General features: G+C 46.3%; 1 protein-coding gene across 3 annotated transcripts in view; it reads left to right on the top strand.

Moving 5' to 3' along the window:
- The window catches only part of SH3PXD2A (SH3 and PX domains 2A), a 269,372-nt gene that overhangs the window by 108,380 nt on the left and 135,699 nt on the right, over nt 1-25,293 (top strand). For all 3 annotated transcript variants that reach the window (XM_075423671.1, XM_075423672.1, XM_075423670.1), the window contains exons 4-5: nt 1,474-1,550; nt 11,933-12,024. In XM_075423671.1, the coding sequence (XP_075279786.1) occupies nt 1,474-1,550; nt 11,933-12,024 (169 nt within the window). The remainder of the gene's footprint in view (nt 1-1,473; nt 1,551-11,932; nt 12,025-25,293) is intronic.

Here is a 25,293-nt window from a genome sequence, read left to right as displayed (position 1 = left end):
GGCAACCAAAAGGGACAGAGTCTGGGAGGGTTTAGAACCTCTGCTGCTGGACCGTTAAAGGCTGCCATTTCATTGACCTCTCAGCTTGTGTAATCGTGACAAAATCAAAGCCACATATTCAGATTTTGGATCTGATTTCATTTCCCAGTCCATTTTCTTATCCCATGATCTATGGCCAAGTATCTTATTTGCCTGTTGGCAGAAGTTTGGAGCCAAGGGGTGGTATATATGTCGGTGGGTTTTTTACGTAGACATTTCATGGACTAAATAATGCTGGCAGATACTGTTTTCTGCACCACAAGGAGAGCACATAATTTATTCTTGTCTCATTACATTAAAAGAAATACAGCACAAAAGAAAGAGGGAAGAAAATCACCAAAAAAGGCTATGAAGATATAATCCCTTCTAGCAAAAAAAATACCAATTCTATGACATCCTTGTGTGGGGGGAAACTCAGCTCCTAGATTATTTTGATAAACTTTGTTACAATCAGTTTCACACAAAACCCAGCTGTTTATTTAATCTTAACTGCTTGCAGAAATGTCATCCAGCAAGGACACTGAGGTTATTATTTTTTTCACTTTCAAATAAAGAGAGTTTGTTTATTTTTCTTCTATTATTTGGTTTCCCTCTGTAGATTTATAAGGGCTCTGTCACCAGCAGCCTTGTATTTGCTCATGAGCTGCCTGTGTGGTTTGTCTGCCTGCAAGGGCAAGAGTGTCCGCAGTGGGAGGCAGCTAAGTAGGCAGGCATGGGACGTAGATGGAGCCCGCATCCGACCCCAGCGATGCTCCCTGCACTGCCAGCACAGACATGCCAAAGCTGCCCTGAAGTAGAAGAGAGTCCTAACATAGTGTCAGTCCATTCCAGGATAATGGCGTTACTAAGAGGGAACCAAAACTTTTTGTGTTATCTACAGGATGAAATCAGAAAAACTCCCTCTGCCCCGTGACTCGCTGTGGTCCCCTTCTAGCAGCTCGCACAAGCGGGGCTTCGATGGCAGTCGCAGAGGTTTCAGAGCCGCTGTGCCTGTGGTAGTTGTTGGCCATGTGCTGCATCTCCTGTGCAAACTTTAGACCAGCAGCACCCAGCTGCGAGAGGTACCACGCACGCTTCTGTAACAGCTGCTGCCCCGTGTCCCTCCACTGCCTGCCCCACGGCGTGTTTCTGTGCTCCCAGGGCAGGAGCGGATCTGCTGCTCGCACCTCCTCCAAGCATGCTGTCCTGTCTGCCTTGTAGCAGTGGGGGGCTGCAGTCACACGAAGCTGCTGCTCTGGGAACCTCTCCAGTACTGGGACTCCTCCGTTGGGGACATAACGGGGTTGCAGAGCTCAGCCGCCAGCACTGCCAACAGCAGTGGTTGGAGCTGGGGATGAAACCCCGTCTGCTGCCCTTTCTGCTCGGTGCTGTTGTGTTAACCCTGAATGGCAGATGATGCCTCTAACCCTCCCCTTTCATCTGTTCCTCCCTCAGGCAAGATCCTGTTCCGGAGGAGCCATGTCCGAGATGTAGCTGTGAAGAGGCTGAAGCCCATCGACGAGTACTGCAGGGTAAGAGCTCCTGGGGGACGCCTGGCAGCCCTGCTGCGTGGGGGCCTGTGGCCACTGCCAGCGCTGGGCTTTTCTGGCCTGATACTACCAAGAGCTTCATCTGTGTTGAGTCCATCACAAGGAAGGATGGTCCTTCCCAAACACCACCAAGATGGCAGGGCAGATTAAAACAGAGGCTGCTGTTTCCTCCCAGGGTCCTCGCAGCATTTTCCCCTGCAAACTTTGTGCACCGGTTTGGTGCCTTATTTACCCAGTAAAGGCCATAAGCCTCATCTGCCCTAAATGTGGATTCCATTTCTACTTCTGTCTTGATGAATGCAGGAGCTGAGCAGGCAGAGAGGCACAACTGAGATGGCGTTTTCTTCTGTTCCCTGACGGCCTGTCCCCCGGTGCCGCGGTGCTGGGGTTGGACTGGTGGCTTCCAGGAGTGCTTCTCCTGATGAGTGAAAGCCTGGGAATTTATTGCAGGACAGAAAAGCACGGCTACATTGAGAAGAAGGTTAAGTCACCTAATCTTTCCTTTCTAGCTTAGAATTTATGATTTGATGATAACTAATCCTCTGACAGTGGATTAGAAGTTGTTTCTAAGCAAGGCAGATACCCAGTTTTTGTAGAGGTATTGAGCACGTCAGCGTGTAATTTAAACCCCAGACTTCCTCTCTTATTTCCTGTGGGGTTTTCTTTCTGTGTTTAGAAAGCCAGAGGAGCAGGTGGAGGGGAAAAAATACATTCCCAAGAACTTCTTCAGTCAGACATTTGCTCATCCAAAATTGGGAGCAGATCCGAAGTGCCTGAGGCGTGCTGGGGAGGGGGCAGTGAGACCCATGCCATCTGCACCCCGCTGGATGAGGAAGCTGCAATTAAAGTCTTATCTCATGAGATCAGTCTTTCTTGTGCGACAATTAACGCACTGTCTTCCTGCCGGCGGCCGAATGGTGCTCGCTAAAATATGTAGGGTCTCGCTGCGTCCCCAGCTGCCCTCCTTCAGACAGGAACTGCCAGCGACAGGAGCGGAGAGGGCTGATGTCAGGGTTCACCCGCAGACGCGCGGTGCAGAAAGCGGTGGCTTGCACTGGGGGGGCAGCTGCTTCTCTGGGACCCCTTTGTCTGTGCCCCAGACAGACCTGACCCGAGCCGGCTGGGCGCGCCGGCGTCCCGACGGTCGCGGCTGAGGGATATGTTGTGGCGTCGGCCTCTAGCACATTCGTTGACACCGCGGCGCTGTGATTGCCGCCCTCCTTCTCACTGCCTTCTTTCTCTTCTGGAGAAGTCTGGCTCGGTTCACTCTAGCTTAGATGATTCAGGGAAGATTTGCTGCTGCCCAGCTCAGAGACAGGGCTGGATGCTTCCCCAAAGCCAGTCTGTTTCCGTAATCTGTTTATTAATAGGCTTTGCTTGTATGAGTGTACACCCAGCCGTATTAGGGTAGACCCCAGTTTCCTCCAGCCCAGTATTTCCCATCTCTAGCAGCAGGCACAGTGGTGCCCAGCAAAGAGTATGAACCCTGGGTAAACATACGGTGACTTCTCCAGCATATTATCACAGCTTCCAGTGGAAGTGCCTCGCAAGTTTATTGTGCCTGACGTAGTGTCTTTTTATTTCATTTGCAGTTTACTGTAATTTGTATTTCATTTGCCTCAGTGCTTCACAGTAGAACATGTTTACGTCTGGATGGCGTTGGAAAGTGAGGCTCGTAGTCACTGAAAAGCTTGGGCAGGCATTGCATCTCATGACCGCGTGAGTGCTTCAAGAGAGCTACATCCTCCATAGCCGCCTTCTGCATGGAGCAGCAGGTCTTTAAGGAAAGAACGCCCTGGCTAGTTCATCCGTCTCGTGAGGATGTATCTTGTTGGAGCGTTTGTGATGATGGTTGTACCTGAACAGTCTGGGCTGCAGGCAGGTGGAAGCTGCGGGCGGTGCTGGGAAATAAAGCAATGCCAAGCTTTTTTTTCTGTGTCCTGCATTTCACTCAGACCCATGCCTGGACATTAATTTGGGTCCAGTGTGGGTGGTAGGCAAGCTTGTGCCCGCTCTTCAAAAACAGTGTAGAAATAGCTATGATGGCCTGCCTGTCCTCATATCCAGTTATGGGCTGATTTCTTTGCTTTCTGCTACAGCTTCTTCCTAATTACAGAGAGCAAAGGAAGCTGTTAGTTGGTCACACCATTGCCTGGCACGGGACGTACCCAGCCATTCTTCAATCCCACAGCACACAGCTGACAACCTGTGTAATAAACAGAGGGACCTGAGGGTTGCAACTCATACCTCTCCCAACCTTTCTAAGTCTGCACAGTTTATGAGAAAGGTTTTTCTTTTGAACGTTTATGGCTCATCCAATTTGCATTTATTCAAAGAATGATTGTCCTATGCTATTAGTGTTCCAAACCTGGCCCAGCATATGAAAGTCCACAAGTCAGAAAATAATTATGAAAATCAGGCACTGAACTTCAAAGGTACAAAGAATTTAGGGAAACAGCTTGCAGAAGGAGAGCTTCTTGGTACAATGGACTCAGTGGTAGCTGTTACTGACCTTCAGCAGGGACAGGATTTCATCTCTGCAGCTTAGCAGAGGCTTAAAATTCAGAAAAGCTTTCTTGCTACCTTCCCTGAAGGTCACCACTCACAAAGTTTCTGGGAACATGACCTTCATAACCTTACTGTAATCTTTCCATGCCAATATGAAGTTAACCAGGAATGACAGAAAGCTGTGAACTGGCAACAGAGAAGTAGGAGGTGAGTCTAAACCAGACGCAGGGTCTCTCTCCATTCAGCTGCTTCTCACCCTGTAACTACAGATGGAACCTGAGTGGCTCGCTTAGCTCTGATGTTAACTTCCAGAAAGCTGAAGTGAAGTGCTATGAATCCCCTTTCGGTTCAAGAAGGGAATTTTTTTTTTCCTGATAAAATAATATTAATGACAACTGTTTCCTACTCTGTAGCAGCTACTGGTGCATATGTCTTTTAGTGTGACTTGAGAGTGGGATCATTCCCAACTCTTTGGAATTGTTAGCTTTTTCTGCATATCTTTCCCTGTCCAGTGGATTTTTTAACTCTTTAGAGAACTGTCTAGAACTGTAAAGCCAGAGCATTGTTTTGTCACATGCAGTCGCGATTCTGTAAAAGAAGAATGCAAAGCTTATGTCCCATGCTAGTCCTACAATGAGTAGGAAGACAATGTGCTTAATTTTGAAAAATGTAGAGAATTATGCTGGAATGATGTGGGTGAAATTAATGGAGAAAATCTGACAAGGGATAATAAAATGCATCAATGAGACAGTAGATGTTTGTCCACTGGAATCTGTGAGGAGGCCAAGGAGGGAGGCAAGTTCAGATGCAAAGTCCGGGGTAATTTTTTTGCCAGATGAGGGTTCTCCATCCGTTTCATCCGCACTGGAAAGCTGAAGCACAGATGGGCCCCAGCAAATGAGCGGTGCAAATGTTAGCCCATTTGTTGTTTTGTTTTTGCAGACTGTCTCTGACAGCACGTGATGAGTTGCATGGCTGATAAGCGGCTCTGACCTGGGCTGGTTGGATGTGTTGTGGTTCCCGCACCCGGCACAGGAGCAGTGACAGTCGGGCAGAGGCCATCTGAGAGTTTGTGGAGAGACTTGGCAGTAATGGGGGGTCCACAGAATGTTCTGCATCGGGGGTGTGAGCCCTCTGAACCCTACTGCATGGGCCCCCCAATCCTCATGCCTGAGTGAGTCTTCGTTGCGTTATACCAGCTTAGAGAAATGCCATCTCAGAGGTAATTAGGCCAGTGTTTTCTCTAAGGCCGCAAGAAACTTTGAAGTTGCGATGAAAAACAGAGGAGTGGGACACACAGGGGAAGATTTCCAGGACTTTTCTTATTTGTAAATGTGAAAGCACAGGGTCTGGATGTCCTTACTGGTAACCTGAGAGAGTTACCAAACAAACAGTGTTTTGCCAGCAAATGTGTGCTGCCCACTGGAAATGGTATCTCTGGATGATTTCCCTCTTAACTGTGGCCTTGGAATTAGTTTAGTGTGATTTAAGGTCTTCTGGGCTCTCTGGACATGGTTTTCTTAATTTATGAGTTTTTGCCAGTATGAAAGAAAGAGCAACTTCATAGCCTTGCTTTGCCAGGGGCGTTTTATTTATTAAGCTTTTGATCTCCCAAACACACCTCTGGCTTGTGCTTGTCCGGTACGTACCATGCTGTGTTCAGGAAGCACGTCGCAGGCTGGTGGCTTCCACAGCCCTCTGGGGAGACTCAAGCCAGCATCTGCAGACTGGTATCTTTGTGCATGTTGGTCCTAATTGAGGGAAGCATCTTTTTGCAGGAAAGCTCATAAGATGTGAAGTCCCATTGTCATAAACACTTACCTGAATTTGTTACTTGCCTTCATGCTGTCCTGACTGGAGGTGGATTGAAGTAGAAGCTTGCAGGCTTTTCTGTAGTGAGGCTTGAGTACCCAAATGCACGCCACCCAAGTAAAAATTAGATGAGCAAGTCACATCAGTGCCAGAAAATATTGGTCATTCTTTTATTAATGCTCACAGTGTGAAAGACCACACTTCAAAAACATAATTGGCTTCCTCTTGGTCTCTCAGTCCTGCCTCTGTGTCATGGTTTCATCCTTGATCCTGTCAAGACAGACCCACAGACGTTTCTGTCTCTATCCATTGTACAACTAAGCTAGTGCTGGCTGAAGATGGAGTAATAGTCCTCGTCAGGAATGAAAGGGTTTAAGAGTGTACCTTCAGCAAGTTTGCTGATGACACAAAACTGGGAGGAGTGGTAGATACACCAGAAGACCATACTGCCATTCAGCGAGACCTGGAAAGGCTGGAGAGTTGGGCGCAGAGGAAGCTGATGAAATTCAACAAGGGCAAGTGCAGGGTCCTGCACCTGGGAAGGAACAACCCCATGTATCAGTACAGGCTTGGGGTGGACCTGCTGGAGAGCAGCTCTGCGGAGAGGGACCTGGGTGTCCTGGTGGACAACAGGTTGACCATGAGCCAGCAGTGTGCCTTGGCTGCCAAGAAGGCCAATGGCATTCTGGGATGCATTAGGAGGAGTGTGGCCAGCAGATCGAGGGAGGTTCTCCTTCCCCTCTACTCTGCCCTCGTGAGGCCCCATCTGGAGTACTCTGTCCGGTTCTGGGCTCCCCAGTTCAAGAAAGATGAGGAGCTACTGGAGAGAGTCCAGAGGAGGGCTACGAGGATGATGAGGGGACTGGAGCATCTGTCCTATGAGGAAAGGCTAAGGGAGCTGGGCTTGTTTAGCCTGAAGAAGAGAAGGCTGAGAGGGGACCTTATAAATGCCTATAAATATCTGAAGGGTGGGTGTCAGGAGGATGGGACCAAACTCTTCAGTAGTGCCCAGCGACAGGACAAGGGGCAATGGGCACAAACTGAAGCACAGGAAGTTCCGTCTGAACATGAGGAAGAACTTCTTCCCTCTGAGGGTGACGGAGCACTGGAACAGGCTGCCCAGGGAGGTTGTGGAGTCTTCTCTGGAGATATGCAAGACCCTCCTGGATGAGGTCCTGTGCAGCCTGCTGTAGGTGACCCTGCTTTGGCAGGGGGGTTGGACTAAATGACCCACAGAGGTCCCTTCCAACCCCTAACATTCTGTGAAGTGAAAAAATTTCAAATTTTATCTGTCATTTTTTTATCTACATTTCAGAATCCAAATATGCTTAGACTAGCTGCAGTAATGAGAGTTAATTATTTGCAGTGTCCCTCAGTGCCTGGAGTAGAGCCTTGCTTTCCATTGCTGTAATGTCCTTCCGTGCCAGACGCCCAGAACTGTATCCCAGTTACTTCCAAAACTCTGCACTCTCAGCTCTTTATTTATTCCTGCATCTCCCCACCACTTCTCCAGTCTGAGTCACCACCATGTACTCTTCATCCATGTCTTCATCTGACACTCAGTGTTTGCCATCCAGCCTCCACACTTCAGTGCTTTGGATTCAAGCTTGGAGTTACTTGAGGCTCTCAACGAAACAGAAATGGAAAGTGTTTTCACGTAGGTGAACCAATTTATTTCTCTGTTCCGAGAAATGAACTATTTTAATTGCACCTTCCCCCTTGCTGGACTCATTGCCATTCCCAGATGTCTGGCAGTAATGATTAACTTTAATTAAAATGATAAGCAGTTGAGAACAGGATGTGGAACTGTCAGCTGTCTCTGTGTACTTATGTGCAGAGCTGGGATTAACCCCACTGAACATTAGGGAGCCAAGAGCCATCTACCTGAACTCCCTCAATGGGCTGTGGGGAGAGGCAGTCAATGGTTCACCCCACCCAGAGCTGGATGTCTGTGGTGGGGCAGGCAGAGCAGCCCCCAAAGGCGCTGGGCTTTCTCCAGCGATTATACAAGTTGATAGACAAGTGTGACCGGTCTCCCATTTCAGGCCTATAAAGTTCAGTGGGGTGAAGATCATTCTGTGTGTGCGTACACACATGCCTACACGCACACACTGTGTGTTTCTACGTATACACGCCTGTGAGTCTGTTTTTTATAAACGTGTCTGCACAAATGCAACACGCGGCATGTGGTGCATCCTTACAACTACCTGCATGGTTTTATACCCATATGCACATATTTTGTGATGCTCTTGAGCTGTAGTGTAGCCCCACGGAGCTGTCTGCCGTTCACATAACCTTATAGCAACGAACCCCTGCCTGCGCCTGGTGCTCTGTTCGCTTCGACTGCGGCGTGCGGCGTGCAGCGGCCTGCCTGCAGACGGGCTGGGGCTGTGTGAGTAGCCGGCCATCCCCAGCGCCAAGGGCTGCTTGCTCACGCCCTGCGTGATGTTACAGCTTTCCAACAGCCTTTCGAATCCTCCACTCTGCGAGACTGTCTGAAACCTGTAATATAGAGAGACAGACATCATTACAGGCTGAAATAACACATAAAAGCATATGAGGTCTGAGCAGTGCATGTCCATCTTTGCATGCCGAGCAAGGAAACATGCTATTACTGATAATACTCGGTGGCTGTGCAAGGCTGAATTCTGCTCGCTGGCACTTTTTATCTCTCACTTTTCCTGTGCAAGTTCCTTGCGGTTTCTGGATGCTTGCTGTTTGTAGCTTTGTGCATTTACCTCTGGTTTCCACATCCCAGGGAGAATGTCACTTCCCTGTCCTTTCCATCCTTTCACCATCTGTTTTCCTCCTTCACCCTTCTTTCCTTGACCCTGTAGTCTTTCCTTTGGGCTGTTGCAGCTCTGCGCTGGAACCATCTTGCTGGAAGTGTCAGAAGCTTGCAGTTTGCCCTTGCAGAGTGACAGCGGTGTCCCTCATCTCCTCAATGCACTTTTTGTTCGCTCGCTGGAATAGCGTTGGGCTTGGCTTGCTCCTGGGTGAAGGCTGTGTGTTTGCTGAAGAGAAGTTTGTTTCTCAAAAAAGCGTTGCTGCTCCTTGCCACTGTCCAAAATCAATAGACCGACTCTGCCTGGTTTTACACCCTTGTTTGCACTTTCTTACCCTTCCTTAGCATTTCTTACCCCTTCTTAAGGTTTTGTTCCTTAACAAAAACAAGTAAAAATTGACTGGCTGCAAACTTTACACCTGAGCTCTCTGAAAAACATGCAATGGCAAGTTAACTACCGGGTGGATTTCATTCCACCTCTGTGCACAGGGCTGAAAATTGCAGCACTTTGGGAGGTGATTCAGAAGCAGGAGAGCCTGCCCTACCCCAGGGCTGCCATGTCCGTGGGGTGGGAACGTGGATGGCTGGGTGTGGAGACGGCTTGGGTTGATTTTTATCAACTGCCTGTGAAAGCCTGAAGTCACAGAGGTGCTTTTCAGTTACCGCCCTTCGGCCTGGCAGGACCGCAGTGCTCCTGGAGATTTCCAAGCAGGGGACCACTGATTCAGGGGGGTTAGATTTCCTTAAGCCTCTGAAGATTTAGAAACACTGATCTCCACGGCAGCTTGGTAGGATTTGTGCTCCTCCATCACTGAAAACCTGCTCTGTGCTCCAGCTCAGGATTGACATCTGTAGCCTGGTTTTTGGGAAGGGTGAATGCCTGCGACCTGTAGGGAAGTGGTGACTCTTTGAGAGGGTGTCTGATGTCCAGGACCCCCAGCGATAGGTATAACTTGGGTATTTGTGTTTCGCTAGTAATGATACGTATCATTTGCAGTGCTTGCTCTTGCCCCACTGCCTGCACAAGATCAAGCCCTTTGAGATTTCAAAACACACTGTAGATATTAAATATCTGAGCCTCATAACCTTTGTGCGGATTAGGTAAGTGTTACTGCTCAGCATTGTAAATGGAGAACTGAAGATATATCCCTGCTGAATTTGGTGGAAAGAGGTTAAGCAACCTGCCTTGAACTGAGAAGGGCGTTAGTAATGGAGCCATCACTAAGTCTCAGCCCCATCCACTGTTGGTTAGACAGCATTGCTCCTTGGCATGAGTCTGGCTCCTGCTTGAGATGCTACTGAATAAAACATGCTTTGATGTTGTCTGTGTCCTTGTTAGCCTGAGCTGGCCAGGCATTTCTCTTTCTCTTTCAACATGCCATGATTGTTACTGTTCCCGGCCAGTTCCTGACTTTGATTTGCCCGCTGGCTGCATGCATTTATGCACACTAGGAGTAAGGGCAGAGAGCTTACACCTTTGTTACACTTTTAGGCAAGATTGAGTGGATAGCGGTGGGGACCAGGGCATCCTCCATTCAAAATAAAGCACTTGAGTTTTCCACTTGTTATGTTTCATCCTGCCTTAGTGCGGTGACCAGCAGTGCTCTATAGGCATGCCCCGGCACTTGGACCCGCCAGGCTGTGGCCAGGTTTTGGCATCTGATGCTGTTTTCTTATTACACGGTATCTTTTTCTGCTCTGTAGTGCAGTTGCACATGACCAAAGGCCAGTGCCTCATTCTTCACAGGCCTGCTGATATGCAATGGATTTTTGTTGCATTTTTATAACATCCTGCAAACAGAGAAAGGAGAGCTGTGGGTCTGGAAGCACTTGGCTTTGAATGTCAGGCCACCTCAAAACAAGACCGCATCATCTCATACTGGAGGCCTGCAGTTTCAGAGCAGGATTATTTCATTTTTCAGCTGTTTTCCTTCACATCCCGAAGCAGGAGTGGTCTTGGAAACAAATGTGGCCACTTTTAAAGCCCAGTTAAAAACAGCCGTGAGGGTAACCGACTGCCCTGTCCTGCCTTCATGCTTTGGCTGGGCCTTCTGGTGTGTCTGACCAAGATCAATCAGATGTCTCATGGGTTAGTATAACCAGTTCACCCTAATACACCTTCATTTAGCTCTGGTGCAGTTTTTCTTCTGTCTTTCAAGATTGTTTGTCTTAGTTTCAACTAGCAGAACAGCCAGACAATCTCATTTTGTCAAACAGGTTTACAGCACCTCTAAGAAGCTTGGTCTATATTTAACTTGTGGTCTATTTTCAATGTAACTTAGCACAGGAGGAGGTGAACTCCATCCTCTTTTCCTCTTCTGCTGGTCATTTCTGGAGGCAATCTCAGACCAGTGTTACTTCAGCTGCTTTCCCATCTCTCTGGATTGGGGATGGCTCTTTGACCTCTTTTGGCAGTGTTGAGCTCCAAAGTCTGAACAGCAATGTTTCTGCCTTGTGTGCCTGTCTCATTGGTTTGAAGTCTCACTTGTCAGTAAACTTCAACATAATGTGGTTGCTGCTCAGATTGTACTTAACTGTTGCTGGGTGTGATAGGCGCTGCATACCTGTGCCTTGCAGAGTGCGTGGACGTTGTTAACCAGGATGCGCCGCAGTGAAGCCTTCTTCGTGCAGAAATAGCCTTTATGGGTTTGCGGGGGTTTTTTTGCAGACAATTGATCAAACTTCCTTTCCTGTTCATTTAGGAGAAAATTATTGTTTGTTTTGTTTTTTGTGGGGTTTTTTTTGTCTGTTTTTTTTTTTTAGCAAACTCCACTTTTTCTGTTGACAGTGCTTAATGGAAAGCTTTGTAGAGCATATTTATCTGTTGTATTAGTGGATGTTGAGTCTGTAAATTTTCACTGCTTGAATTTGTGCACATTGACATAAAGCCTGTAAGCCCTAACCACTTTGTTTGAGGTGCTGTGCAAACACATGTCACGGAGACTGTCCCAGCCACAGAGCACTTATCTACTCAGTGTTATGATTTTGCACACATGGGCCAAATTCTGCTCTTGTACACATGGCAAAAAAATTACATTGGCTGACTCTAGGTACCATCGCTTATCTCAATTCATTGCAACCTTCCTGACATTTGCAGTCAAGACATGCTATTTCCTTTCTTCTCAGGTAAGCAGCCAGGCGTGATACTTTCCTTTTGTATTCCCTTCCCCCTGCCAGGACTGTTTTGCCTCCTCTTGCTTGGTAGTTGTTTTGAACTTCACTTTTCTAAGCGCTTCTCCCTCCCTGTTTTGTTTTGCAGGCGCTGGTTCGGCTTCCTCCTCACATTTCACAGTGCGATGAGGTCTTCAGGTTCTTCGAAGCTCGCCCAGAAGACCTGAACCCTCCAAAAGAGTAAGTGCTGTGATGGATTTCCACTGCTGCTCAGTTCATTTTGATTAGCTGGAAGAAAAAGATTGTTTGGTTTTATTACTGCTGTAGGTGTGGGAACAGATTTTGTAGCTTTCAAGCATTACCTAGAAAATGCCCGACAGTTATGTACAACCATGTTGAGTGTGTGGAGGACAAGGGAGTCAAGCAACCCTCAGACACAATTTGCAGCCATTGTCCGCCTACCTTTGCATTGTTTCTTGGTGATGGTTCTAGCGAGGGAACCTCCCCTAGCTTGTGGGTTTTACCTGATAATTATCACGAGTCATTTAGTTCCCAAAAGCATTGGCTCAGCAGCAGGGGGAAATCCTGCCAGTAAGCACTTGGCTCATAATTACCAGCTGCTTCTTTAAATGTACTCCTGCCCAGAGATACTTAGTTATCTGAAGGGAGCAAGATTGTGGTCCAGATCCAAAATTGTCTCTGGAGAGTCTGTTCTTTCTAAGCAGGAAGCCAAGAAAAGGCTGGGAAAGGAGTTCCCATTGAACACGAACCAGAACCATAGCCTTTACCTTGGAGCAGACCTGCTGATTCATGCTGATGCAGTCAGGGTTCAGAGGACTGTTTTACCCAGAGAAAGCGTTGGCAGGAGGGTATTTACAAGCAACTGTGCTGCCTTACCTGATGTTTCCTTTTCTCCTTCATGCTGAACAGGATATATTTTATTGTGCTCCGCAGTAAGATTTTCACTTGGTCCTACTGTGTTCTGTGCTGCTTTGTTGCACAATTTGAAACTTGATTGCAGGCTGTGTTACCATAATTTGCTTTCTCCAGTATTGGCGCAGCCCGTTGGGTAAAGGGAGATGGATGTAAAGCTTTTGGGCACTTGAACGCACACAAACCTGTAGTTAGCAGAAAGATTAGTATTGGCTTCAGCTGTCCCCGTGCTGGTGTAGAGAGGGCCTTTGCAGTTTGATTTCCCAAACCTTGTCTCTTACACAAACGTGCTTTTATACAAGGGGATGTATTAGCATTTGTAGTAAAGAAAACACTGCTGGGGTAGCTGAGAGTGAAGGGATTTTTTTGTTTTTTGAATGAGAAAAAGAGCAGGTTTTAAATCAAAGGTCTGGAAAAAAGAGCTGCTATTTTTTTCCTAGCCAGCCTTGTTTTAGAAATTTGTCTGAGGTGAATAAGTACAGTTGCATGTTCATTATTAAACACATATTACAAACTTAGAAACCATTGCAGCACTATATGCCTATAGGCTGAGACCTGCTGACCATCACAGTTTCCATTTAGGGTCTGTAAGAAGGTTTGCAAAGGTTGCTTGATCCCACAACACCCTCTGATGCAAGGAGACATCCCCATGTGCCAGGCAGAAACAGACACCCAGAAGAGGCGTGAGGTCCCCAGGGCTATGGGAGAGTTCACCTGGAGGATCTCAAATGGGCCTCAGGAGTCTGCTTTAAGCACTGTTTAACACTCCTGTCTGCTTTCTCTACTGCTATGGACCCTACAGCGTTAGGCCTGAGTAAAATAGAGTCAGCATTGGACCTCCATAGGGCAGGGAATGGGGACCAAGGCCCACCCGCGGGCTGGCACTAGCCATTATGGCTTGCTTTCTCTTCTCCCTCCTCCAAGTTGTTGAGGGCCTTTTGCTGAGCTCCCTGTTTGACAGCCTTGCAGCAATTTTCGAGTTATCCATTCGCTCCCCCCTGGAAAAACAAAAAAGACTAAATTTTCTCAGCCCAAGCCTTGCATCTTATTCCAACCTAGTAATAAGTGTGATTTATTTCCCTGGAAAATGTAGAGCAATAACCTGATTAAGTCTCACTTCACTAATGTCTGCAAGACATTAATCTAGCTGGCTTTAAACAAATCCTACCTCGTCTTCTGTAAGCAAACAGATCTTAGGGAAGGTGTCTAAGGTTTCTGCTGGGAGTGCTTCACAAAAGATGTATTGTTGAAACTGAAGATTAGTCTCTACAAAAAGATGATGTAAAAGCCAATGGAAACATCTTACTGTTTTTCTTCTGTGAACTGAGGGGGAAGGGAGGAGGTCTGGTGCTCGCTGGACCACTGTGTAGGGTCTGGGGGAAGGACACCTCCAGGGTGATTCTCCGCCTCAGCAGTCATTGGAGGAAGGAGCATGATCAGCCAGAGAAATCCCGGATTTATTCCCTCATGTTGCAGCTCTGCCAAGCCCCTCCAGAAACAGTGAGCCAGCGGTGTCCAAGCTATATGAATTCAGTCTTCCCTAGACCTCACGGTCCATCGTTCATTTTGCTGCGGGTGGTAGGGGTGTAACCTGGGGACAGCATCTAGACTACCCTGATTATTTTATCTTTTTCTTTAGCTGCTTATTTTAACCCTCAGTGTAGAAGTGGTTCATATATGGATGAATCAGCATAAACATAGCATTCAGCTGGATGGGTTGAAGGAGAGCAAATATTGCCAAGTGAGTTGTTGAGCCCAGAGAGCCCACTGAGTTATTGTGTGTCAGCAGAGCAGTGACTGAGCACGTGCTCCTAGCCAGAAAAACATGGAAGCTTAAACTTGGAGGGAGGAGGCACAAAAAACCCTGGCTTACCTCACAGCTGGGATGTGTGGAGAGGTATCTGTGCCCATAATTGCTGAGCCATAACTCACGATGATGCACATGCAGTAATTTATGTACTAGTGCAGTAATTCAGCTGCAGAGCTGTGCCCTTCACTGCTCTGTCTATTGTCCTAAAAGAAATCGGCATTTCCCTGAAAACCCTTAGGCACTTTTACAAATATGTCCCTGGCTTCTTCCTTAAAACTCTTCATCTGCCCTACCCTTGCCTCCTCCCTGCTTCTGTGTGCTGTCCTCCCCAGGTTACGCTGTGTTTGGCTTGCAGGCTGCTCCCTGCAGGTCACTTCCTGCTGCTGCTGGGCTCCGATTGCCCGCAGTGCTGAGCAGCACGCAATCCAGCTATGATAAAAGACGGGCTTTCCCAACGCTGTTACAGTCCGGCCAGCTTGTTCGGTTGGATTCGCAGCTTAGCTTTTCTGTTTCCTGTTTTGGTGATGGTCCAGGCTTTCGAGTGCTGTGACAATAGGCAGAAAGTATTCCATTCAGCCCCATTAAACCTCTTCTGTGTACAGCAGCTTACAGGCAGATAGCTGGAGAGATGTGACAAGAAATCACAGCGTTTGAACTGGCCAGCAGTCTCCTGTGTGTCTGCTCCGGCCAGTGGAGCTAGCTCCAGGTCAGATAGCTCCCAGCAGCAGGTTTACTTCATGCTGCATGGAAGAGACAACAGGAGGACACTAAATCCCTCCGTGGGATAGTATGGGAGCTCTCTTGGACCATTCCACATGGTGAAATCATGGCCTTTGCAAGGGAGCCGGCGTGCGTTGGGAGCACTGATATGCAAGGCAGGGTTTGGAGCTCCAGTGCCAGTGTTCCCAGGGCAGCCACTGCTGCTGCTCACACTCCACTCCGCTGACAAGCTGCAGAGAAAGCAAGCTTCAAACCATCGACTCTGGTACAGGAGGAGCAGTTTTCAACTGCTTAGGTTTGCAATATGTGGAATTTTAGTGTTTGAGCAAATGCATATGTGTATAGGCAGACGGCTGGGCTTGTGCCTTTCACCATGCCCATGTAAGGACCAGATCCTGTATTGCTATGGGAAAAGATCCTGTAAGGTAAGCAGGAAGTGCATTTTTATTTATCCATTATTATAAGTTAAAACACCATGTCACTGAAAGCCATTCATTTACTGGATACTTCTGTTAATAATTATAATTACTGACAACTAAGCCAGAGGAGGATTAATTTCAGACTTCTACTGGGGATTTAAATTCAAGGCTGAGGTCAGGCCAGGGCTCATAGTCAACAAACGAATTCTCTGAAACCATTTTTTAAATGATTCTTTTTTACTAGAAATAACAGAAATACTCAAAGAGTAGGATTAATCAATTAGACATCGCATATGGTCCACTGCTTTTAGGGCTTTTCTGCAGTTAGGTTCAATATATCACAGCCAGACCACTCATGTGAGAGTTTGCTATGTCTTTCTGGGTCTGTATCCAGTCTAAAAAGCAGACCAAGAGCCAAGGATTCAGTTCTCCAATACTCTCCCTGCAGAAATGCATGCAGGCTCAAATGAGATTTCTGTTTAAACCACCACTCATAATATTAACAACTGAATTTAAAGCAATGTTCAATATCTGAGAATATTTTTCCTGTAAGAAGCATAAAGCGATTTTCAAAAAATATGCAAAGCCAGGAAAACTAGGGAACTTATTAGGTATGCGACATAATATTATGATGGTTGGTGCAGCAAATGGACTAAGTGCTAAAGGTGCCTTTACTGAAGAGCAGAAATGTGTTATTGTGGTCTATAGCCATGAGCTTTACTGATCGTATCTATATCACATAAACACTCGGATACTCAGATTCCAGGCAGCCACTGTAAAATGGAAGCTGGATTCTCCCTTTATTCTTCACGTGTTACAAATTTCTGATAAGGAAGATGGAAAGAAGTTACCAGGGTAATACAGTGACCATGTTAAGGAACCACGCTTTAGCTTATGAGTTTGCCAGTAATAAAGCACATTTCCCTAATACCCTTTTTTCTATCCATAAGCGTGACTGTGTTTACATACAATTATTTCTGTTTCCCAAATGTACTCTGAGCTGCAATCAGATCTAACAATTCAATTACCTACTGGTAGAGGAGGAAGATGTTTCATCTGTAAAATATCTATATTTATTCTGATTTGTTTGATATTATGCAAATATTTTCTCTTATATTTCATCCCTTTAGAATTGTGTTTCCCAACACATTTGACAGTTGAGTCTCTGAGCAGATGTGCTGTGAGGAAAACTGTCATTCTTTTTTTGTGGTTGCTCTGTCTTACAGGACTTACAGTACAGATAATTTTCACATAATTTAGCAATGCAGTCAGCAGCATTTTATGACAGTCAGTGTTACAGTCTGCACTTGGCAGTGGTATTATGACTGCTGAATGCACACATTTTGTTAGGGAAATTCATTCCACTTGAGAGATGTAGAATGGAAATTAATTTCCTTGAGAAATGCAAAATCAGAAAAAGATGGAAGTTTTATTTTTATGTGATTTATCAGCTGGGAAATAAATTGTAAAAAACAGAGCAGGAAAAGCTATGAATAAAGATGGTGGTAGGATAAGGCAGTTAAAGCCACTGTTCTGAAGGGAAGAAAAAGTTAATATTTTCAAAGAATGACTTAATCACCTTCACTGAGAATTAGGTAGCTAAGGATGCAACAACCTGTTAGGGCTGAGTTTGCCAAGAGCCTGGCTTGGCTGCTCCTAATTAGTCACCCAGCTCTCACAGATGTCAGTGGGAATTAGATACAACAGCTCTTTGAGCATCTGAGTGGAGTAGAGCACCGGTGTTTAGTTTTTCAAAGGTGCCTGGTTTAGGGCTGTATTTATGTAGAAATATTTGGCCTCAACACCTATATTTGTCGTGAAAACAGTTTTTCACCTGCTAAATCGCAGAAGTGCTTTCCAGTATCCTGTCCATAGTGCGAGACTGTAACAGATCTGTGGCCGAGAGCTCAGGCAGCCTTGTGCCCCAGAAACAGGAGTGAAACGTGGCTGATTCCCAGTTGTGCCCCTTCTGACCCAGAGAGCAGGAGCTCAGTCTCTGGTACCTGGCTGCTGTCTAATGGGGCTCTAGATACCCCGAGAGTGTACCCTGCCTTTCATCAATGTGTGTTATCATGATCGCTGGGAAGGTCTCGCTTGGAGATCATTATCTTAAATAAACTAAGCCAATGCAGGGATGGAAGAGTCTCTAGAAATGGGAAAAAAGGAAGCAGCAGACGCATTACTTGTCCTCTTCTTTAGTTTCACATGGGACTTTCCCTTTTGTTTGCAACATATGAACGATTTGGGCTGGAATATAGAATGGAGGATATTGAAATTTGCTGCTGGCTGCAGCATTGGTGACACCAGAAAGGAATGCAGTCTTCCTGAGAGAAGATTTGAATCTTTTTGCTACTTATCCAGAAAATGAAAAAAGAAATTATTTGTAGATAAATATCAAGCAATAAACCTGGGGGAAAACAGAAAGCGTGTTAAATGAAATAGGTTCAGCAATCACAAAAAAAAAGATGTAGAATACTGGCAGTTGGAACAGCATATGTTACTGCTGTTACCATACAGCAAGAGCTTTTATTCCTTGCCTTGAATATCACATTTGGATTTGCTTGTGCCTTGCAGGTCTGGCTGTGAAAGCACACGGGGCTGAGAGGAGCAAAGATAGTTTAATGTACTGACACTTGGCACTGGCAGCCAAGCGTACAGAAATAGCTTTTGCCTGGATTGGTTATGAGCGTGCTGCAGGGTTTAAAAGTGGCGTGCTGTCACGGGCACAGGGTGGGTTAAGAATAACCAGACTTACCCGAAACCCATCAGAATGTGACTGAGATGAGAGCTTTGGCTGACATGCTGCTGCTTCAGCGGTGACACCAGACGTTGCCTTGCTGGGACCAAACACAACGGTAATGTGAGTGCTAGTAAAAGTTTACAGCTAGCAGTACAAGTTCACAGAATCACAGAATGTTCAGGGTTGAAAGGGACGTCTGTGGGTCATCTAGTCCAACCCCCCTGCTGAAACAGGGTCGCCTACAGCAGGCTGCACAGGACCTTGTCCAGGCAGGTCTTGAATATCTCCAGAGAAGGAGACTCCACCACCTCCCTGGGCAGCCTGTTCCAGGGCTCCGTCACCCTCAGAGGGAAGAAGTTCTTCCTCATGTTCAGACGGAACTTCCTATGCTTCAGTTTGTGCCCATTGCCCCTTGTCCTGTCGCTGGGCACCACTGAAAAGAGTTTGGCCCCATCCTCCTGACACCCACCCTTCAGATATTTATAAGCATTTATTAGGTCCCCTTGCAGCCTTTTCTTCTTCAGGCTGAACAAGCCCAAGTTCAAGACAGTTATTTTTCTTTCTCTGTTAGAAAAATTGGGATTGAAGAGGTATTTTGAAATGTGGAGACACTGCCTTTAGGAGAACTGAATTCTGGGCCTGTTGGCTTGAGGGGCTTTTTCCTGTCCAGTAATTTTTGTTCATATCCTAAAGGAACAATCACTGCTGATAATTTGCCGGTGCCTATTTTGTAGAATAGAAAGTAGTAGTTTGCTTAATGTTTAACTTAACCCATAAAATTCTTTCTTTCCAGAGAACAGAAGTTTAGTGGTTAACGCAAGGGGTTAGGAAATCTGCTCCTTTTTGTCTCACTGGTTTATTTTGTGATGTTGGAAAGGCCTCTCGCATCTCCTGGCTGATGTACATTTTCCGAGATTTTCTAAGAGGATTTGATTCTGGTAAAGAAACTCTGTTCCTTCCATAGTATAATTATAGAAATGACCAGTTACAAAGGCAATTTGTTTTTAAAAACATCAGTCAATGCTGGAAGAAACAATACTTCCAAAACCTGTCAGGAAAGCCTGTTCTGGTGGTGCTTCTATATGCAAAACCAGTTAGGGAGCCAAAAGATCATCTGGCAATGGGGGAGACCTGAGCTAATGAGGAAGGACTGGAGCAGAACCAAAATAACTGGATTCAGAGGTTGTTCAGTTTGTTGTGAAGGATTTGGGGCACCCGTTATGCTTAAGTCTTCACTTCCAGAAATGTTTGGCTCAGTCCCATGGGATTTTCTGAAAGGCTCATTAAAGACTGGTGATGCTTGGTGCGATGCCCCAGAATAGGGGCAGCACATAGGGTTGAATCGCCCATGCTGATAAACACAGAAGAGATCTTTAGGTCCACGCAGAAGAGAAGCGTCTGGTCCTGCTGTGCTTTGTGGATAAGCCTGGAACTGAGGAGAGGAAGAGGGATGGGGACTTCCTCTTCTTATCTGAGTGTCTTGTTCTGGTGAGCCCCTGCTAGCAGGTTAATTGCAGGCACTGGGGTGTCTGTCACCGTTGACTCATGACCTGCCAGGCAGGAGGAGATGAGGTGGAGTTTTCTTTATGCTAACATGACAGAATTGAATATAGCCTGTCTTGTCCTCTGTATGTCACGTCTCCAAAAAACACAAATAGGCAGCTTATGTTGCAAATATAATTATATCATGGAGAACAATCCAGCTTGTCATTGCCATGTCTATATTTAATATGGTTGCACTATTGTTTAATGAAGATGTTTTTCTACTCTGAAGAGGAGGGCACTAGGGATAGACGTGCTCAATGGGGTGTTTGCTGCCAGGGTGATAAATTATTCCCCCGTGCGCCTGGGGTCAGACAGGACTTTTCAGTGCTCTGCGCTTCCTACTGTTGATTGCTACGTAATTTTGACATTCCTTATCTGGAGAGTGCCTTTATTTTTAATGCTGTTGAGGATCACTAGCCTCGCTGTTTATAAAAAGAGCGTTTTTCTCATGTACACTTGCCTAGTGCAACCCTGTATGCAATTCTGAACTGGTTGGGGGCAATGTAAGACATCCCATTACATTTGATAGGGTTTTACCAGGCTGTACTGTGTGTTACAAGGGAAGGCATTGCTTAAAATATGCCTTAATGCTGTTGACTACGGGCCAGGTGGAGCTGACAGCTCGCATTTATTGAAGGTGGTACATTGTTTATAAATATCTCATGGGTGGGTGTCAGGAGGATGGGGCCAAACTCTTTTCAGTGGTGCCCAGCGACAGGACAAGGGGCAATGGGCACAAACTGAAGCACAGGAAGTTCCATCTGAACATGAGGAAGAACTTCTTCCCTCTGAGGGTGACGGAGCCCTGGAACAGGCTGCCCAGGGAGGTGGTGGAGTCTCCTTCTCTGGAGATATTCAAGACCCGCCTGGACAAGGTCCTGTGCAGCCTGCTGTAGGTGACCCTGCTTCGGCAGGGGGGTTGGACTAGATGACCCACAGAGGTCCCTTCCAACCCCTACCATTCTGTGATTCTGTGATTCTATGATTTCTGTCTAAAGACTGGGAAGTAGAGGTGATGTTCCTCTGTAAAGAGGACTTTGAACTCTAAGAGTCTCTGGTACTTCCCTTAGCCTCCAGCCGTTGCCACTGAAGAGAGAGGAGGAAGCCTTAGCAATCACAGAGTGCTGAACAGCAGGCAGAACAAGTCAGATCTCTCTGGAAGGTCACCACCTCCTGCACTGAGTTAGGAGGAGAGCTGGGCTCCCTTTCTGGCTTGGCTGTATCCTAACAGCGTGTTAGGCAATTATGGTTTGGTGCACCTGGCTTCACCTGTTCACCCCATGCCATCAAAGGATTTGTGCTGGAAATCCATTTTGTTACATGCACAGGGCTTGGTGTTTTGTGTCCACAGAATTCTGCCTTCAGCTCCCAATGCTGTTGTTGTTTGAAGTCTTACTTGTAGCAAACCTGGAAGGAAAAAACGTTTGTGGCAGTAGGGAACCATCCCCTGGCATGCTGTGCGTGTCCGAGATGATCTGTTTTGCTCTGTCCTTCTGCCTGCTGAGGAATGGGGTGCCTTCTTCAGGACTTAGGATGTGTAAAAAATACCAGACCTCAAGTGGCTCTGGCTGTAGGAGACACAGTGATCTACTGGTAGATTCATTTCCACCCTTTCCATCTTCTTGACCGGTCACAGCTGACTGTCTTTTCATGCGTGCGGTTCCCAGAAACACAAGCAGAGGATCAAATAACAACATGTTTTGACTCCAAACTCTGGAGTGACTTATCATGTTATCAAAGCTTTTGATTTAATTGAAATTTCACAGATAACCCTAGACCTGCTTTTAAGTGCAGACTCAAGTGCCAGTGGAAATTCAATTAGACTCCCCCCCCCCCGCCTTTTAATGCTTGCATTTTGGTTGGGAGGTTTATGGAAGGGATTTGCTACCGCTTATCTCTAGCTAGAGCTGTGTGTCTGGGTTCAAAGATACCCTTTGTCTTTGGGCCACTTTCTTTTTCCAGTTATGCCAGAGTTTGATTGGAAAGACCCTGCTGACAGTAATGGACTATTCAAGATTCACGCTGATGTAAGGATTGCAGAATTTGTTGTGTTAAAAGTAGAATTCTTTCCTTGTCTCCATTCACATCTCTTAAAACAATTGGCCTAAGCTCAGGAAAGACGTTCGTTTAAACAGACCTCGGATGTATTCTGAATAGAGGATTGACTGTGGCTTTGCAATACTTTGGTCTAATCTAATAAATGCTGGTTATTTGCTGGATTCTTGCAAGCTGTATTTACTTCCCAGCTCCAAGGAGTTTTAACAGCCGCTCCAGTAATGCTGACTGCAGTGTACTGTGGTGAACCTCAGAGCATTGTGTATGTCTGATTACATTTGCTTTCAATTACAGTCTTGTGGGTTCGAAAAATCAGAGCAGTTCAGGCTCATTTGGGAACCACCACAAAAAATCACTAGTAACCTGAGTTACCTAGTGCTTGAAAACATAAAAGCAGAAGAAAACGTTGAATGTTAGGGGCCAAAAAATGACTATTTTGCTTTATGAGAAGAGACCCATTGCAACAACTGTGGGGTTAGGGTGGCAGGGGCACCATATCTGACAGATAAGCCTTTTCCTTTCCCATGCAAGTGTGCTGGGAATGAAGTGTGAATGACTCGTACCAGAGACAGCGTTTGTCAGAGACTTGAAGATGTCCTGGTTCAGCGGTGTATTAGCAATGTTGCCATCTTTGTTGCCCACTGTTGGATAGGTTGCTGATCTCAGTCGTTTTTCTAAAGATTAGAATCTCACTAACATTGTCCTCTCTTGCTAGGAGAGCTGTAGAGTTCCTGAGGATGTTAAGATTAAATTAATCTTCATATATCCATCAAAATGCAGTATTTTGTGGAGTTGTTGATTATCCTCTAATTCTGGCTAAGAGAAGAGCTTTCTTTTCATCAAGACGCTTTACCAAAAATGAACCTCTCGGTTTCTGTTGAAAGGTGGCCCCAAACCCCAGAACTGGGATAGTTTCCATCAGCCCTACTGAGCAGCAGGGTGGCTGCAGGATGAGCAGACCTGTGCAGAGACATCTGACAGATGGCTTTGCAGGTGAACCCTTCAGCAGCTGCGTTCAGGTCTCGGGGTGCTGCATGGTTGGGACTGGCTTTGCTGTCTGCGGTGCTCCAGGGTGTCTGGTCCTGCCCGCGTGACGCCTCGCTCTTCCAGCAGCTCGGGGAGAGCATCGGCCGCGCGGCCGAGCCCTTCCTCCTGCCAGCATCTGGCGAGCAAAGAAAGGGCTCATGAACACATTAAAGGGCAAGCCCTGGTGCAACACTTGTCTGAGGCGTTACACATATTCGCTAAATAAAAGAGGAGCATGGAGGGGTTTGCTGTGAAAAAGCCCAGCCGCAGCGCTGTGACACCAGCAGTGGCACAGTGAATTTTCATCCCAGGTGAGGAGAATGATTTCAGCTATTCTGAACTTAGGACCAGAAGGTGGGGTGTAAGACTGCCATCAACCCCCTGAAAATATAAGCAAATGCAAACAAAGTATGCAGACTGAGTAACCACGGTAGCTTTTACTCTGTAGTGGAGACCAGTACATGTTGCCAATGTTCTACATTTCTTCGTATAGGATGGGACATTTTAGCAATACAACTCCCAGATTTGGGGAAGCATGAAGGTAACAAAAAGGAGTGCTTTCCTTTCTGTGGTCCCAGTAAAAAGGTTCTTTAGCTTGCACAAATCCTCTGCAGTCCCTGGTTGCAGTAACCTGGTTACTGAGGCATCTTGCTGGGTCTGGATTAGTTCCTTCACCTCCATACATACCTTTATAGTGAATCTAAGGGCCAGGGGTAACTAGAGAAAGCTGCAAGAGTCGTTCACATCCCTGCAAACAGCTTTAAACTCTTCCAGCAAGAGGTCAGTACAAAACTATCTTATTGTTTGCTGGGTCGTCTCAATGCACAAAGCAGGGCTCTGTTGGACACGCACGAACAATGTTATTAATGTTCATGATGCATCATTGTCATCCCCTGGGGGGAGGAGGAACCCCGGGCGGCTGAATTGCACAGGCCATCCCAGCTAATGAGACGCTCTCCTTGCCAGGCCTGACAAATAAACTTCTGTTAATCTTCATTGTTATCATTTTCATGCTCATCTGTGTGTTCAGGAGGGGGTCGTTTTACGGATGCTTGGCTGAGAGATGGCAAGATGCCCCACGCTAGCTAGCGAGCAAGGCTCCCGAGGTGAGCTGGGACTTTAAGAAGAGGCAGACGTTCAGCAGATGAAGAGAAAGCCTTGAATCCCTTTTATAAAGTAGTATGTTGGAGTGAGAGGCTGCAAGAAGTAGGAGTCCTGCAGAGGCCGGGAGATAAAAGGAGGCTTTCAGGCAGGAGAGAGGATTCCTGCCTTTCCCAGATGTAGCATTTGCATGTGGAGAAGGAGAACTGCCAAAAGGCCAGGCTGATGAAGGATGCTTTGTGGTGCTTCCAGCCTACGAAAAAACGCAGTACTTTGAAAGTTAGGTGCTTTTGGGTTATTAGGCAAGGGATGAAATAGGCATCATAAGCGAAGTCCCTTTTGCCCTCTACTTATGGGAGGCTGGTCTCCAGTGCATTATATAATTACCACCTTTTTTTCTTCCATTTTTGTCTGCTTTCTCTTAAGGCTTTTTTAAAAATACACTCTCGTCTCAATCATTTGGCATACCCATAAATCAGAAAATTTCATCCGTGCGGATTTATGACAAGTGTTTTATATTTAATTTTTTTGTTGACAGGCGTATAAACTACTGAGCCCTGGTTTACTGCCCAAGAAGTCCTGATCCCTGGCAGGATAAATAACATTTGTGAGACAAGAATGAATTAATATCAGCGAACAGAGAATTTTCAGCTTTAACAAACAAATGTTGCTTTCTGCTGTGATTTTGTCTATCCTAATATGTGCTAGAAAAGCTCCAATCTTATCTCTGTTTCAGATACGTTTGCTTCAGATATACTCACATGCCAGGGAACTGTATAAGTAGAAGATGTGACTGTCAGTTTCGGAGAGCCTTGACCCAAAATAGAGCGTTCAACAGCTTGGGGCTCTAATGGTCCTTTGCAAGTTTCCTGAAGAAGTTTTGCCAGTCGTGTTTGCTTCTTCTTGTAAGGCTTTATTTTTGAAACATCAAAGCAAATTCCTGATTTTGAATGAAGTAGGACACAGCCCTATAGAGACACGTGTCAAAAACGTTTCACCTACAGCGTAATGCAGCTAGATAACATTAAACTTGCTGTAATTCTCATCCCGAGAGTGGCCCTTCTCCTCCAAACAGTTATGCACGTGGGTAGCTTTCTACAGAGTGAATAACTGTATTGAATTCCACGGGAGCACATGTGCACCCAAAGTTATTTGTGTGT

The sequence above is a fragment of the Opisthocomus hoazin genome, chromosome 6, assembly GCF_030867145.1.
Source record: "Opisthocomus hoazin isolate bOpiHoa1 chromosome 6, bOpiHoa1.hap1, whole genome shotgun sequence".
NCBI lineage: Eukaryota > Metazoa > Chordata > Aves > Opisthocomiformes > Opisthocomidae > Opisthocomus > Opisthocomus hoazin.
The sequence above is the reverse complement of the archived record's forward strand: the minus strand, read 5'-3'. Positions and strand labels throughout refer to the sequence as shown.